Here is a 17081-nt window from a genome sequence, read left to right as displayed (position 1 = left end):
TCCTTACATTAAATCAGCAGTCCTGTTTCTCTTCATTCTATTACGTCTGCCCTGCCTGTCTGCCAGTTATGTTTTGTGGTAAAATACCCAACTCCCGAATTTCATCCCAGCAAGTAAATGACCAAATGTATCCTTCCAACCATTTCATCCGCCCAAGTAATAACCAATGCATTAGAACACTATGGTTTTCCCTCTGGAAATAGCAACCTAGAGCAAGAAAAATGCGTTAAGAAACATACGAAACCCAGTTTTATTGAACATAACAATATCCTTATTCAGTTTAAATCTTTGGGTGGTCCTCTGGAAATAAATGCAGACTAAATGTCATATGCATTGATGATTTATTACATAATGTATTGACTGACATGCTCGCATGGAATTTCTTAAACTTTTTATTGCATTTCTTAATTTGTTAATATAGTTTTATTTCCCATTGCTGTTTATATCATCACGCATTTAAAGCACAGGATTTAGGAGTGGTGTAAATGGATGTTTTCAGTATAAACACTGCTGGATGCTTGTTTTGTTTGTGGAAGAAACACTGAATGCAGATTAGGCTTCCAAAAACCTGAAAAAAGCCATTTTTCTTTGTTTGGTAACATGTTTGATGTTTGCATTTTCTTTACTCTCTAACATATTTGGTGTTTACACTCCAGTGATTGCAGTTTTAGCAGATTATAGAGGAATGCTGTTGTGTTTATTGTGTTGATGAGAAGTAAGGACTTCAGCATTGCAATATGAAACATCATTGTGACGGTGCTGTGAAGTCGCTATAGCAGGAGCAACTGCTCAGGAGTCAGGTGACACATCCCAGAACCTCTTGAGGCTGAACTGTTTTGATTTGCTTTAATTAAGGGGAGATTTTATTTTTGGCAAAGAATGTTTAAAAAAATACTTGTTCATATGCCAGAAAACATTTTATAGAATGTGTAAAGCCACATAACACGATTTTGTGACTGGCCTTTTTGCTGAAAACAATGTCGTTGTCCATTTGTTTAGTCAGTACTATGTGCTTTACAATACTACTTCTTTTGTAGAAAAAACATTTTTTTCTATCCTATAATGCATGGTAATGTTATGCTAGAGGTAAATTAAGATTTACAAGTTAGAGTACTAACTAAACAAGTTGAATCCCTTCCACATTATGGTTATTCTTCTTTGAGAAAGCTCAGCACAGTAAGAATGCCATTGATTCAGCACCTGTATGTCTTTATGTGTCTGTGTAGACAAATCCACACAGCAATTAGTTTACAGATAAACCCTCTGTGACCCCAGAGCACAATATCTGTATGAATGTATGTTTCTGTAGGTCTCTCTGACTGTTTACTCTCTTTTTATTCACTTTGTGATTTCTCCTTATCTTCCTGTGTTATCGTGAAAAAAAAGAAACATTCACTAGCTGTCAAGTTTACAGCAAAACAAGAAATCCTTGCATCTGCCTTGGAGAGATGTAAAGCATAGCTTTGCTCTCTCTGAGGCATTCTAGTTCAGACTGCATGCCAAAGGCATTACACCAAAGCATATTTCACAGTACTGTGGAGTGCATTTAACTCGGGGTTGTTCAGTATGTTGGAAAAAAGCTCATGACAGCTGTTTAGTCATAACGAAACTAAGACTTTATTGTTCTAATAGACATGGTGGCCAGTAAAAAAATCAATGGTCATAAACATCACAGTCTGCACTTTTGGGAAACCCTCACTGACGTGAGGTTAGTAAGGCCTGCAGGGATATATATCATTACAATAAGGTCTTACTTGTGGAATAAGTAAACATGATGTTGGACATCTCTCCTCAAAATCTTTTACAAATTTGATTAATAGCTACCCAGACTGCAATAAATCCTGGTTAGGTTTACTTATGACATTGTCTTATCAATTACTTTTCTTTAGCTGTAGCAGTTAATTATTGTATTTATTTATGCATGATAACAGGATAAGGCCAGCTACTGAGAAACCATTTCACTGGAGATCCAGAGAGAGTTCCATACAAGATTTAGTAGTAGCAGAGCACAACAAAAAACAAAATAGCTGCAACAACAACCTTGAATAAATGTAGCTTAACAGAGTTACAATTTTAGGTATAGGACTGCAATATTTAAATAGTTATATAGTTATGGACTATCAAAAGTCTCTTTGCTAACACAAAGGTGCTGGCAATTGGACAGAATGTGGGCAGCCCTGGATTCAATTTCTTGAATGCCTACAGCATTAAAAGCATTCAATAAATTTTGGTAGGGTTTTCAGTTTAAGGCTTAAGCTCAGTTTATTCACGTGCTGATAACTAGATACTGTACAGTTAATAAAGATAATGCAACAAAACCCCAACACGGATAAGTAAATTACAAGGACACACAATCTGAATAAATTACAGATTAAAGCCAGTTTGGAAAGGAATGGCTTAATAGGCCACTTGAAGCACATAGTGTGGAGGTTCCCTGTAGTGACTGGCAGGTCCAACAATAGAGCAATGAAATATGTCATTTCTTTGTTCTAAAAAAGAGCCCTTTACTTAGGGTTTCAATTCACATAAGACCAGCCCTGATTACTTTGGCAACAGATTCCAAGCTAAAGACCTTGTCATAAGACTCCAGACATACTTTTAAGTACCAGCAGCTCCAGGTGTACATGAAATGGCTGATACCAAACCAGCAGCTGTAAAAATGGAGGAGGAGTGGGGTCGTGTAAACAAATGTCATATAAAGCTAAGAAAACCAAGATTAAAATTTTGCAGACACGAAAGTGAACAGAGATCCAGTGCAAGCTGCAAAGAATTGGATTAATATGATGACAGCAAGAAGCACCAGGAGCTCTACATCCACTGCAGTTTATAAATCACTGAGTATGACCTTCAAGAGCATGAATTTACAGTAAACCAAACAGAAGGGCAATTGTATTCAATATCTCAAAGATGTTCTCAGAAGGAATAAGCTACGTCTTGTGGGCAGAGTTTCTAAGGTGGAAACATGAGAACTAGGCAGTAGATGATACAGGGTACTTTAACATCAAAACAGTGCAACACTGAGCACATTCAAGAAAACTTCTTACCTCTTTGTAACCATAACTAACACTGCAACACAGTACTGGAGCACTAGACTCCTGAAGCCTGCACTGTATTGCCATGATAACCATCTTAGAGGTACTTTTTTCAATTGCATCTTACCTGGTTGTGGATACATTTCAGAATGTGTATGAGTATGTTTATGAAAAATGTAGTTTCCTGACAGAAAGATTGTTATAGCTGTGTCATTGACATAGTAATGATAGCATAAGCATTTCTCTCTTGCAATGTCTCCTAGGGATTGTATTTACACAAAAGACAGCACTGGACCCAAAATGAAGCCTTGAGATACATCACAGTAAAGAGATGAAAATGTTCATGGCAGAAACTATCCTTTGAGGTGAACCAGAAAAGTAGTAGGCAAACCAATCCAGGGCTACATCTGTGACACCACAGTTCTATTGTAAATGCTCCGGAAGGATACCACAGTCAACTGTATCAAATGCCAATGAAAGATAAAGCAAGACCAGGATCAGATAGGTGCACTGATCTTGTGATATTCAGAGATCATTAAGACCCTTTCAGGATTATCTTAGAACTGTTCTAAAACTGAAAACTGGACTGAGAGGGATTCTGTGTTTTATTTCTGTTAAAGTAGGAATCATGACACACACAAATCTCCTTCTCCAGAATTCTGATGGTGAAAGGGAAGGTTGAGATTTGTATATAATTGATCAGGTCATTTTGTTGAGAATCTAGATGACCAAAGCCTCCATAACTACAAATGGAAAAATTCCTGAAGTGGAGGGAATAAACCACCAAAAGGCACACTATGTAAACTAAAAAGTAATAAAAACGTTGCACCAATAGTCCCAACCAAACGTATATTCACCACAGTTATAGCACTTTCTGAGTTTCTGATGAATTTCCTGTGTTTTGTAATGAATGTGCTAAAACTGTGGTTTTATTATATATATTATTATTATAATTCTATAGCAGAGCAAGAAATGACAATTTACTATGGGAGGAGACACAGCACCTCCATATGGGACACACAAGTCTGGTGGGCAAGGGGTTAAATCCAAAAGAGGCACAATCCATGCTACAAATCAGCAAAGTAAAATCTGAATAACTGGGAGTAACAAACTCACTTTAACTTGCAAAACAGGGCATATTGCTCAGCACCGCTTTTTGTCCTGGGAAGCAATGTGTGAGGAATACCAAGTGTGATCAAGGAAGGTAAAAAGCCTAAATCCAGTCAGTCAGTTTGCATTCATCGATGGAAACAGCCTTCGGAGTGGTGAGGTAGGCTGGGATACAGCATTTATCGATGGAAATAGCCTTCTAAGTGGTGAGGTAGGCTGGGATACAGCATTTATCGATGGAAATAGCCTTCTAAGTGGTGGGGTAGGCTGGGATACAGCATTCATTGATGGAAATAACCTTCTGAGTGGTGAGGAAGGCTGGAATGTAACATTCATCGATGGAAATAGCCTTCTGAGTGGTGAGGTATGCTGGGCTGCAACATTCATCGATGGAAATAGCCTTCTGAGTGGTGGGCTAGGCTGAGCTACAACATTCATTGATGGAAATAGCATTCCGAGTGGTAGGGTAGGCTGGGCTGCAACATTCATCGATGGAAATAGCCTTCTGAGTGGTGGGTTATGCTGGGATGCAACATTCATCAATGGAAATAGCCTTCTGAGTGGTGGGGTAGGCTGATCTGCAACATTCATCGATGGAAATAGTCTTCTGAGTGGTGGGGTAGGCTGGGCTGCAACATTCATCGATGGAAATAGCCTCCTGAGTGGTGAGGTAGGCTGGGATGCAACACAGCTAACTTTGGGCTCCTAAAAACGGAGGTGGCTAACTTGATGGCACCCATGCAAATGAAGATCAGTTGCATGACCGCTGAATCATACACAAATGCACTGTACGAACATGTACACAAATGCATGGAATTCACCATACCCAACAGAACTCAGATGCTCTCCTCCCAAAAAAGGAAGCCAATCTGGTGGACCCTGCCATAAACAAACTCTACAACAGGAGGAGGAGGAAACTGAGGTGAAGTCCCAAGACTGGAAGAACACCCTTATCAGCCTCAACAAAAAGTTGAGATCCCTCATCAAATCCTCTAAAGCTATCTATGAAAACAGAATTGCAGCAGATAGTAAAGACAACCACAAGGCCTTCTATAGTTATGTAAAGAATTTCCACGGCAATATCCAGATTTGCTCTGAGCTACTGCAGAATGGTACCTCCTATTCCAAGCCAACAGATATTGCCAATATGCTGGCCGACAGATTGAGTGGCAACTTTACCCCTCTCTCCCCCCCTCAAGGGACCAGTCACAATACCAGCAGATTGCCAGGCACCCAGTATTACTGCTGCACAGGTTAAAACAACACTGTCCAAAGCCAAGAATACAGCTTCTATGGGACCTGACAATATCCCTGGCTGTGTTCTACATGAACTACAGAATGAACTGGCACCTAACCTGTGAGCCCTGTTGAATCACAGCCTCACCTTAGGCTTTGTCCCTACCGAATGGCGCACTGCTACAGTCATCCCTCTCCACAAAGGAGGAGTGACTACAGACCCTGGGAGCTATCGCTCCATTAGCCTGATGAGTCTGATATGCAAAACTATGGAATGCATCATCATGGACTTAATAAACAAGAATACAGGGAATCTCCAAACTCTTGATGCCACACAGTTTGGTTTTGTGAAGGGTAGATCATGCCTGCTCAACTTGGTCGACTTCTTTGAGTCAGTCACTAGAGCTGTGGATGAAGGCAAGGTGGTTCATACAGCCTACCTTGATCTGGCCAAGGCCTTTGATACCATTTCCCCAATCAGGAATCATAGAAAAACTCACTAAGCTAGGCATCAACCCCTATATCACTAAGTGAGTTGCAAACTGGCTCACAGGTAGAACCCACAGTGTGAAAGTAGCTGACTCTCAGTCAGACTGCCGACCAGATACTAGTGGAGTACCACAGGGTTCGGTCCTGGGTCCTCTTCTGTTTGGTATCTATTTCTCTGAAGTCCAGGCCAACACGAAAGGACTCTGGCTGACAAAGTTTGCAGATGATTGCAAGTTGGGAGCTATTATTAACTCCCAGAGTGATGTTGACATCCTACAGAAAGGCCTCACTGAGACTAATGACTGGTGTCAGAACCATGGCCTTAAGCTCAATGCCAAAAAATGTGTCATCATCCCCTCTGGGAAAAACCCGGTTGTCATGAATTACCACATCAATGGTAGTCCACTGAACACAGAAGGTGTTATAAGAAATCGGGGAGCACAAGTTGACAGCAACCTCTCTTTTGACCACCATATTGCCACTGTGGTCAAAAGGTCCTTTTATGTGGCACATCTCATTACTAAGGGTTTTGCATCCAGGAAGAAAGAGGTCATTGTCTCCCTCTACTCTTCCCTTATTAGGCCAGTCATTGTGTACAATGCCCCATTTGGCCTGTACCTCACCTAACACATGCAACAACTGGAAAGGCCACAAAAGTACCACACAAAGGGGATCCTAGACCTTAAACATTTGTCCTATATGGACAGACTAAAAAAACTCCAACTATTCTCTGTTTCATATCGCCTACTTAGAGGCAATCTCTGCTTGACTTACAAAGCCATGTCTGACCCAATTCTGTTAGAAATGCTACAGCTAAAGAAATCCCAATCCCTCCGCACCACATGCTCCAGAGACCTCAACCTCATTACCACAATCAACAGAACATGCTGGAGGGACAAGTTCATAACCCAGGATTGCCCATGGTATGGAATAGATTTCCCATACATGTCAAGCTGAACACCTCATTGGCACTCTTCAAGAGAAATCTTGATGAGTGGATGGAAAATAGAAAATTCACCCCAGGGATCACTCCCGTGGCTTTATTCGACAAAGGCACTGGGAACTAAGGTCGGGAGGCACGATGTCAGGGTAATCTTATCGGATAGGCTTGTAAAGGCTCCAGGGCCATTAGCCTGGTACTCACCTATGAACCTATTCATAGATGAAAATAGCCTTTTGAGTAGTGAGGTAGGGTGGGATGCAACATTCATTGATGGAAATAGCCTTCTGACTGGTGAGGTAGGCTGCGATGCAACATTCATCGATGGAAATAGCCTTCTGAGTGGTGAGATAGGCTGGGATGCAATTTACATTGATGGAAATAGCCTTCTGAGTGGTGAGGTAGGCTGGGATACAGCATTCATCGCTTGAAACAGCCTTATGAGTAGTGAGGTAGCTGGGATGCAACATTCATCGATGGAAATAACCTTCTGAGTGGTGAGGTAGGCTGGGATGCACATTCATTGGTGGAAATAGCCTTCTGAGTAGTGAGGTAGGCTGGAATGCAACATTCATTGGTGGAAATAGTCTTCTGAGTGGTGGGATAGGCTGGGATGCAATATTCATCGATGGAAATTGCCTTTTGAGTGGTGAGGTAGGCTGGGATACAGCGTTCATCGATTGAAACAGACTTCTGAGTGGTGAGGTAGGCTGGGATGCAACATTCTTTGGTGGAAATAGCCTTCTGAGTGGTGGGATAGGCTGAGATGCAACATTCATTGGTGGAAATAGCCTTCTGAGTGGTGGGATAGGCTGGGATGCAACATTCATTGGTAGAAATAGCCTTCTGAGAGGTGACGTAGGCTGGGATGCAGCATTCATCAATGGAAATAGCCTTCTGACTGCTGAAATAGGCTGGGATGCAACATTCATCGATGGAAATAGCCTTCTGAGTGGTGAGGTAGGCTGGGATGCAACTTTCATCGATGGAAATAGCCTTCTGAGTGGTGAGATAGGCTGGGATGCAACATTCATTGGTGAAAGTAGTCTTCTGAGTGGTGACATAGGCTGGGATGCAGCATTCATCAATGGAAATAGCCTTCTGACTGGTGAAATAGGCTGGGATGCAATATTCATCGATGGTAATAGCCGTTTGAGTGGTGAGGTAGGCTGGGATACAGCGTTCATCGATTGAAACAGACTTCTGAGTGATGAGGTAGACTGGGATGCAATATTCTTTGGTGGAAATAGCTTTCTGAGTGGTGGGATAGGCTGAGATGCAACATTCATTGGTGGAAATAGCCTTCTGAGTGGTGGGATAGGCTAGGATGCAACATTCATCGGTAGAAATAGCCTTCTGAGTGGTGACGTAGGCTGGGATGCAGCATTCATCAATGGAAATAGCCTTCTGACTGGTGAAATAGGCTGATATGCAACATTCATCGATGGAAATAGCCTTCTGAGTGGTGAGGTAGGCTGGGATGCCTAGTATGTCCTTGCCTAGAAGACAGCATCCACTTGGCTGGCCTCTACAAATATATCCCAGGGTGATGCACAGTTTTGTGTGTTTCTCTGGGGCTCTTTAATCTAGTAGGTAGTATAATGATTTGACATTTAAAGACTATTCTTCAGCAGACAGGCATGGCATCACTTATCTTCATTTCTTTCACCTTCCTACTTTTCTACACAGCACTCAGAGTCATGCACACTTGCATTCCAGGAAGTGATCTGGATGCACATGACAAGAGACATACAAATCCAGAAAGATCATCAAGGTCATATGATATGCCTGACAAGCTCATGTAGATCGCATGCACTGCTCTCGTGGAATTGCTGAAGCAAGTCACGGCAGAGTAAGTCAGGGGTGAGCATGCTGAAATTATTGAATTACAATAGCTACAGTTCAGAGGGAGTTCCACTCAGGGTAGTTTGACTACAAAATTAGCTAGTTATTTAACCAAGTGCCAGGCTCCCTCACAAAGTGACTGGAGCAAACACTTAGCTGAAAAATCAAGCCCAGTTTATGTCAATGCTTTGGATAACAAAGGTAAAAACCTAAGAAATCTCAAACCTTTTATAACAGAAAATAATTATTTTTATAGGATCCATTGACTCCACATTGAAGAAGATGATGATGTCATCTGACGCTGCCCACTTAGGGCCAGACAGCACCAAGGAGATGACAGAATCTGTAAATGCTGGAAGGAACATGCTCCTTACTCTGGGTAGATGGTAGATGAGGTGGTATCTTCAATTTGTTCCTGTTACAGTAACAATATTCATGCATTTGGTAGCTCTGTTTAAAGTACTGGTAATATGAAAGGACAACTGACAAAATATGACACACCAGCCCACTCTATATACATGTCATGGCAGTTTAGCTTACACATTTTGCTGCAGACTGTGACAATTTCCATTTCAGTTCTCAAGGATGTGGGTTTTTTGCAACCTCTTTTTCATAGCTTATATCACCATTACCTATTCTCAAATTAACAAAAAACAGAACAATGCAGGGAAAAATTAAATATGCCTTTTCTTGAGCTAAATTAAAAATCCCCAGTGTTGTCGAAGTGATATTTTTTGCATCCAGTGCTGAAATGCAGGTTAATTCCTAACTACACATGACAGTGTCATAGCAGCTTGTACCTATATTTGAAAAGAAACAGTTTTGTATAAACACACATACAAATCGGTTCATAGATATGTACCAGGCTAGCTGTCCTTGTAGGCCATTTTAAGCTTAGCCAGTTTCCTTTTTTTGTACTGAAAATAACATATCCCATTTGGTTATAGATTGGCCTTACCCATCCCGTGGTTCATAAATACATATTACCCCTAATGAAAATAACTGGGATCATAATGTAGATAATTTGTGGGACCCATGCATGGGAACGCATTTAGGAGCTGCACCTGTCCATTAGTTGTACAGGGTGAAGTCTTGGGGTAAATTTTCTTTTTTGAAACCATAGATCTACATTTTGCAGGCATGAACTTTGTTTTATGTGAATGGCGAGTCTCTTCCATAGCAGCAGTATCCTCTGCAAAATATACATGTCCCTCCAAATCATTTATGTAAATATGCGCACGAGTGTGCACACACACACACACATACACACACACACACACACATACACACATACAAACACACACACACACACACACACACACACACACACACACACACACACACACACACACACACACACACACACACACACACACACACACACACACGCACACACACACATACACACACACACACACATCAGTCATATAACTCTTCCCTGATTTCATTTTTTCAGATATTTAGATGCTTATAATGCCACAAGAAGAACTGAACCCCATTCTTAGTTAGAGTACATGTAATCGACCCCATTCCTAATTTGGGATATATGTAATACCATGACAAGTATGATCCCATTCTTAATTTGTGATATGCAATGCATGATAAGAATGGACTCCATTCATAATTTGGGATATATGAAATGCCATAAAAATGTAACCCACTTTCTAAATCAGGACATATTTAAAGTTCATGAAATCATTATTGCTTCAGTGTTTGGTATTTGCCAGGGTTGCACTGCCCAGCACCCAACAGGCATTCAGGAATTGCCTCCTTTCTCTTTATCTGTTTTAGTCTGTCTACTCCTAGGCATAATGGAAGAATCTGGGTGTCCTTGTTCCTTAGGGCTGTCTCTGGTGTTAGCATGAATTGTTTTGATGTTTTATAATTTTGTTTCTCATTATGCATGACACTGTAATCATGGGTATTTTTAGTCCTTGGTCTTTTTTTATTCACTCGCAGCTACCTTTCTTGCTTCTGTTTTCTTATTTAGTATTCAGTGGTCTCACATGACTATTAAGGTTGCCAACTTTTCAAATGTCCAAAGAGGGACATTTCTGGTGCAAACATCAGATTTTGCAGGCCAAAACATACTCACGGGCAGTACAAATGACAGAACTTCACTTTTTTGCCTAAATAAAAGCTTATTCTTGTAGCATTTTAGTTGCTTATTCTGTTTCTTATAGCATTTAGGTGTTTCAGATACAGAATTAACTGTTTTATGCAACTATTACATAAAATATAGGAAATAATTTTGTCCTAAAATCTCAGGACATTTGCCATTTTTACAATTTTTTTGCCGGACACAACTGCCCAAAGAGGAACTGCCCCCAAAGTGGGACAGGTGATAACCCTAACGACTATTACTTCTTCATTCTCAGTAATTGTTTATGTTTTATGTTTCTTGTTTTTCTCAAAGAGCTGTATAATGCAATGCTTACACAGATTCCAGTTTATCCATCTCCTCACATATTGTGTGTCTTATGGGTCCTCCCTTGAAAATTTCTCTTAGCATTCAAGGATTTTTGATACCACGATAGGAATCAACCCCACTCCTATGTTAGGGCATAAATAAAGTTCACAAAATAAGTTTTGCTTAAATTATATATAGAGTTATCTGTACTGGTAATGTATTTAAGCATGCTTACAAAATGTTTCCAATCAATCCATTTGTTCCTGCTACCACTAGCATTATCTGGGTGCCCTTATTCAAAACTGTTCTGTGATTCTGTAGCAATGGGTCTGTTAATGTGACCAGGGAAGTCTGTGAAAGTAGTTACTTCGTCGGTGTTGCCTGTAATCTGTCAGTCTTTTTGTACAATAGTCAATGACTACAGCATGCTTTCTCTGTCTGTTTTTGCATCTAAAGTGATTGTATTTGCCTTGACTTGCATGTTTGCTTCCCACGTTTGGCTTCAGGTTGGGTGTTTGGGGTACATTCCCACACTATTTTTTGGGTTAAGTGATATGAACAAACACATTTTTACAGAGAGCTGAGTAAGGAAATCATTTTTAAAAGAAATGTAGTTTACCTTAGATGAGTATTATGCATAAATCAGATGCTGGATGCATGTACAACTGCTTAATTCACTTCTTTAACTTGCAGCTTATAAATAGCAAACTAGGATTTGCACAATAATCATTTTGTTATATGAAATAATGTGAAATGTTAGTGAATCAACCATATTTATTTAAGTAATTTCTGAACAACATATTTTTATATTCTACCTTTTTTGTGGGCTGTTGAACAATATGTCTGTCCAACCGCATGTGGACCATGCTAGAGATTGTCATGTTTGCAGGGAGAGTTCTTGCTAGCTGCTGTGGCCATCCCCAGAATGGGGGCTAACTAGCAAGCATGTATGTGACTACTGGAACATTGGTTTGTATAATCAAGGTGAGCCATCTGTAATAAACATTAATTCTTTGACAGATGGGTCATGTAAATTAGGCAGTCATCCAAAAGTCATCCATTTTAACATGATCCGATATACATCACCAGAAACAACACCTAGAAAACACCAGTGCAAAGCAAATTGAACTATTTGTGGTGGCAACCTTTTATGGCATCCCAGTTGATAATTCCCACTCCAGCCCTACCTCCCAAAGAAGAGAATTTAAGACAGGATACATGTACCTTCCAGTGGGCCTTCCATTCACCTATGATTCCAAATTCATGTCACACCCGGTATCAAAATAGATTCTGAATTTTATTTCTCTAAATCATATTAGTAAGACTTACAGGGTGTGTCGCTTATGTGAAATTTCCCCTTACATTCATCACATGTAATCTCTATTATCTGCTAATAAGCTTTGCTGGTATGGTCATGGACTTCCTTTAGTTCCCTCCCTCAGGACCCTTACAAGTTATGTTAATATGTGGCAAGAAGCTCTAGCTTCTTTATGTTAGGAACTGAGCTGAGGGAAGGAAGAGCATTGAGTTTTTATCTGCTAATATTACAACAGAGATCAAGGTTCAGTGGTGTGGAAACTCTGTACCGTTTCCTCATGAATGCAGTCCTTTATTCTCATACTTCAGGCCCGACAGATAGCAGGCTATACTTAACAGCTTCAGTGATGACTAGATAAAGCAGTAGTGTAGTCTTATGTACCACGGAAGCTCAACACTGTGGTATCCCATTTCACCTCTGCAGATGCATGACAATACTTTGTCTCTAGTCAACAGCAGTTATTCAGTGGAAGCTTTCTTTGGTACTCTTTGCATCTGCAGAAGCCTTTGGCACATTGAGTCATACAAATAAATGGATACATTTCAGTACTGGCAGTAGAAAATGAAGATTTTACTACTGGGAATGAGATATTAGCCAATTTTAATACGCTTTCTGAATATTATATTTCTTCCTTAAGCATTTTCATAATGAGGCAAGCATTAGTATTGGAAGTGGGCCTGTGTTATGTCTGTATTTCCGTGCCAGCATGAAATAATAATGAATGAATGATGTCATCTTAGAAAATGGTTTTGAAAAATAAAATGTGCAAGTTGGCTGAAATGTGTCCCTAGTATGCTATTATTTTTCATGCACCCCAGAAAGAAACAAGTGCTAATTCACCGCTCCCATTACATTAGACATGTGTGGGTGGTTTATAGTTATAAAAGATCATGCCATTATTTCCCAAATAATAATGAGAACATAAATAAATTAAAATAAAAGTAAAATACCTTATAGATAACACTAGATGCTCTATCACAAGTGGGCAGGAAATGAATAGCAATGTTATATTTCTCTACCATAAATGAATGCTCTTGGACTGAGAAAATATTGTGTCATGCAAGCAGTTATCCCTTTAGTAAAGCTATCAAAGCTTACCTGCAGAATAAACTGAAACCTTGTTTCCTAGGTAACATTCATTCTTTCCCAGCCACTCCCTTTTCTCAAGATGCGTGAATCCAAACGTTTAGCCAGATAGACTGTGCACAGGTGAGTACATATCTGAAATTTTGTCGACTGAGGCTAGAATATGTTTACAACTGTCTATAAACACATGCCCTGGGATTCAATAGACTTCATGTATGCTTTGCATGAAGCCTACATGGAGTTTACATGTATGTGTTGTCGCACGTGGTGAGCAGCAGCACTCATAGCATATTCATGCTGTGTACCATGTTTAAACATAAATAAGCAAGGTTTCATGGCTGGCAACAGTATTGCCAGCCAGGAAAATGTGTAAGTGAACACAGGCAGCAATCCTGTTTAAAATACACTGGCCTGCGACAAACTGGAGAAAACAACACAGGAATGGCAAACAGGAAAAAAGTCTGAGTTCTGTTTTAATAAATGCTGTACAATGAAGTGCTTTTCGTTTGCTTCCAAAGCAAACTTCTTCAGATTACAAATACACTTTGCAAAATGCATTTAAATAAAGACAGGTGATACTCTTTATCACAACAAACCTTTGCTACATGCATTCCTTAAAGAAACACTCTCACATTAAAAACTACTGCTCACTACTCCAAAGTTAATTAGACGTCGCAGTAGAAACAAAACAATATTAACTCGTATAAATTCAAAATAGAATTAGAGAGCATTTATATGCCATAAGAATCAATTATGAGAATAATGCATTAGCTAAACATGTGATGATGGAAGATAAAGAACATACTTTTAAATTCAAGGTAATAGATGTATATATGCCTAGGATACATGAAGGGAATATAAGGAATGCCACAGAAAACAAAGAGGTCAATTGGATTATTAAACTCAGGGCAGATAAAGGCAGAGGCCTGAATGAAAGAGCCACAATAAAACCCATCCTTAGGAATAGAAGAGTAATGGCCAAGAAGTAATAAAATTTTTTTACTGATAGTCAATATTATAGACAGTTAAGTCCCAATATCATCTTTACTATCAATACAGCAAAAAATGGCAAGTACTCCGTACCTAGGTGAAAAGTAAAGCTAGTGCCTAGTAATAATTCCAAGTGCCAACTTAAAGGTCAAATGAACGTCCCTATATGTAGACTCTTAAAAGTATGGCATATAGGCCAGCTGTAGTAATCTCACTGAGGCAGGTTTTCAGATGATCTTGTAATATGATGTTTTACCAACAATATATAGAGTTATTCATATAAAGTGATCAAGAGCATGTCAAGTGTTATGTTAGCACTCAATGGTGTGCACTGCTTGTTAGTCTTGATTTTAATTAGTACATAGAGTTTGAACATGCCCATCGCTAATATGATTTTGAGTGTTAATCTCATCTATGTAATGTGGCAATCGTTGAAATGCCACGGGGAGTTGGTGACTCTAAGTACATCATAGTGGATGATTGTTGTTTTGAATGTTATATCTGCTTTAGTAATGGAATTATGAGTGTTTGGTAGTGAATTGACAAGTTGCTAATTTCTAAGTAAAAATTTATGGGGCTATATAATGCACATGGTCTATTTATATACATATGCATTTTTTATATATGAATGGTTTTCACTTAAACCAGATTTGAGCAGTACCACCTGTTGTAGCTTATAGCATATGCAGTGTTCTTATGGTTGAATTTATTTTTAAAAGCATTTTATAGGTATTCATAGGCTTTCTGTGTATAAGCTTTCGTTTCATAATATACAGAACATACATATGATAGAATTTATCTTTAAGACGTTAATACTAAAAGTTCACAGAATAGATGTATTAATTTTTAAATTTATGTGAGAGTGTACAAAGTTAGTATATATTAATGATGGCTTGTACTGACAATAAAATCAGTAAGTTCTATAGGTAGATCGGCTGATAAGCCGGGGTATCATAATTTTGATAAAACCTTGCATCCTATAGGGAGCCGATGTGATGATAGGTGCTTATGATGAATAATAAGAGCTCCGGACTATGTCCACCAAATACGGAGCATCTTATGTTCATCGGCATATAAATGATACATTGGTAGTAATGTTATTATATAACATAACTATTATATGTATGAAGTTATTGTGATATGCAGTTCACTTTTTAAAAGGCTATAGGAATTTATAGTTGTGAATATATTTAAATATTCAAGCATTTTATATTTTGAAATTTTACATGTATGAATGAGGTATATATTGTTAGCAGTGCTTTATATCCAATAGAGTGTTTAGCCTTCCTTTAACAGTTTTAAAAAGGTTAGGATGCTCAGAAATACATCAATACTTTTGTATACATGCTAATGTGACTTTAAACTTACGGAAAGGTTGGTCTGCTGAGCAAGTTAATTGATTAATTGAAGCAACATCACATGATGAGTATATAAGCAAATGTTTGTTTGGAGGGAAGTTTTTAAGGTCTGAAGAAGCTTTTGGTGAAAGTGCTAACCTGTGCACATAATAAAAGAATTATTTTATTTTTTATGACCAAGACTGGATTACTTTTACGAGCTAACTGGTTGTCTCTCGCTGGCTATCGTTTTTGGACTTATTACTACTTATTTTCCAGACAGCAGAGAGGCATTTACTCCTGTGGGTGTGTTAGTATTAATTGTTATGTTTGGATATAAAAAGTGCTCATTACTTGGAAACTATAGCTCTCATAAGTAAGACACACCAAGTTACATATATATATATATATATATATATATATATATATATATATATATATATATATAAAATAAAAGACATTTTTATCTTTGTAGACTTTTCAATTTCAAAATACAGCTGATAGAACAAGCTTCATTTATACCAGGAAAGTTATAAGCATTCAATTTAATTTGTCACAACAATTCTAATTCTTCTAAACGTAGGGATAAAGGTCTACCTCTAATATCTAACGCTACCTGGTCTATAACCATAAATCTAAATTTATGGTCTTGAAAAGTATAAAAGTTTGGCAATCGCTAATACAACGGAACAATGATGAACAAAACAGAGGTTGCCAAAATGCTATACGGTCTTGGGATGCCAAACAAAAATCAACCAGTTATCAAAAAATCAATACCAGCTGGATTTTTGTTTGGCATCCCAAGACCGTATAGCATTTTGGCAACCTCTGTTTTGTTCATCATTGTTCCGTCAAATTTATGGTCTTTGTACAACTGTATGTGTTTTGCTAGTGCATTATCAGTTTTACCTTTAGATATTACATACTGGTGTTTGTAGACTCTATCACGGAGTCTACATTCTGTTTTTCCAATATAGAATGCAGCACAGCATTGGCATCTAGCTAAATACACCACATTTCTGGAATTACAGTTGAACCTCTGTTTTAATTTGAATTGTCTGTTATTGATACTAAAATTATTGGTAACATCAATAAATTTACAAAAGTTACAGGGTTCACATTTGCCCATACCTGTTATTTTAGGAATAATTCTATGCTGTTGTTCCAACAAGTTCTTTAAATTTTTACCTCTTCTGAATACCACTTTGGGACAATCTCCCAACTTTCTAGATAATAATGGATTCATTCTGAAAAGTTCCCAGTTCTTCTGAATAATCCTCAAAATAAC

The 17081-nt window shown here is 38.6% G+C and overlaps 1 protein-coding gene across 1 annotated transcript in view; it reads right to left on the bottom strand.

The window, feature by feature from the left end:
* Positions 1-7245: 7245 nt before the first annotated feature.
* Positions 7246-17081, bottom strand: part of LOC122814910 (uncharacterized protein PB18E9.04c-like) — a 48052-nt gene continuing 38216 nt past the window's right edge. Inside the window, exon 2 of the mRNA XM_044087175.1 lies at positions 7246-8306. Within this exon, the coding sequence (XP_043943110.1) occupies positions 7246-8306 (1061 nt within the window). The remainder of the gene's footprint in view (positions 8307-17081) is intronic.

The sequence above is a fragment of the Protopterus annectens genome, chromosome 11.part0, assembly GCF_019279795.1.
Source record: "Protopterus annectens isolate FY-2018-M chromosome 11.part0, PAN1.0, whole genome shotgun sequence".
Lineage (NCBI taxonomy): Eukaryota > Metazoa > Chordata > Ceratodontiformes > Protopteridae > Protopterus > Protopterus annectens.
Note: the sequence above shows the minus strand (reverse complement) of the source record. Positions and strands in the feature narration are given on the sequence as shown.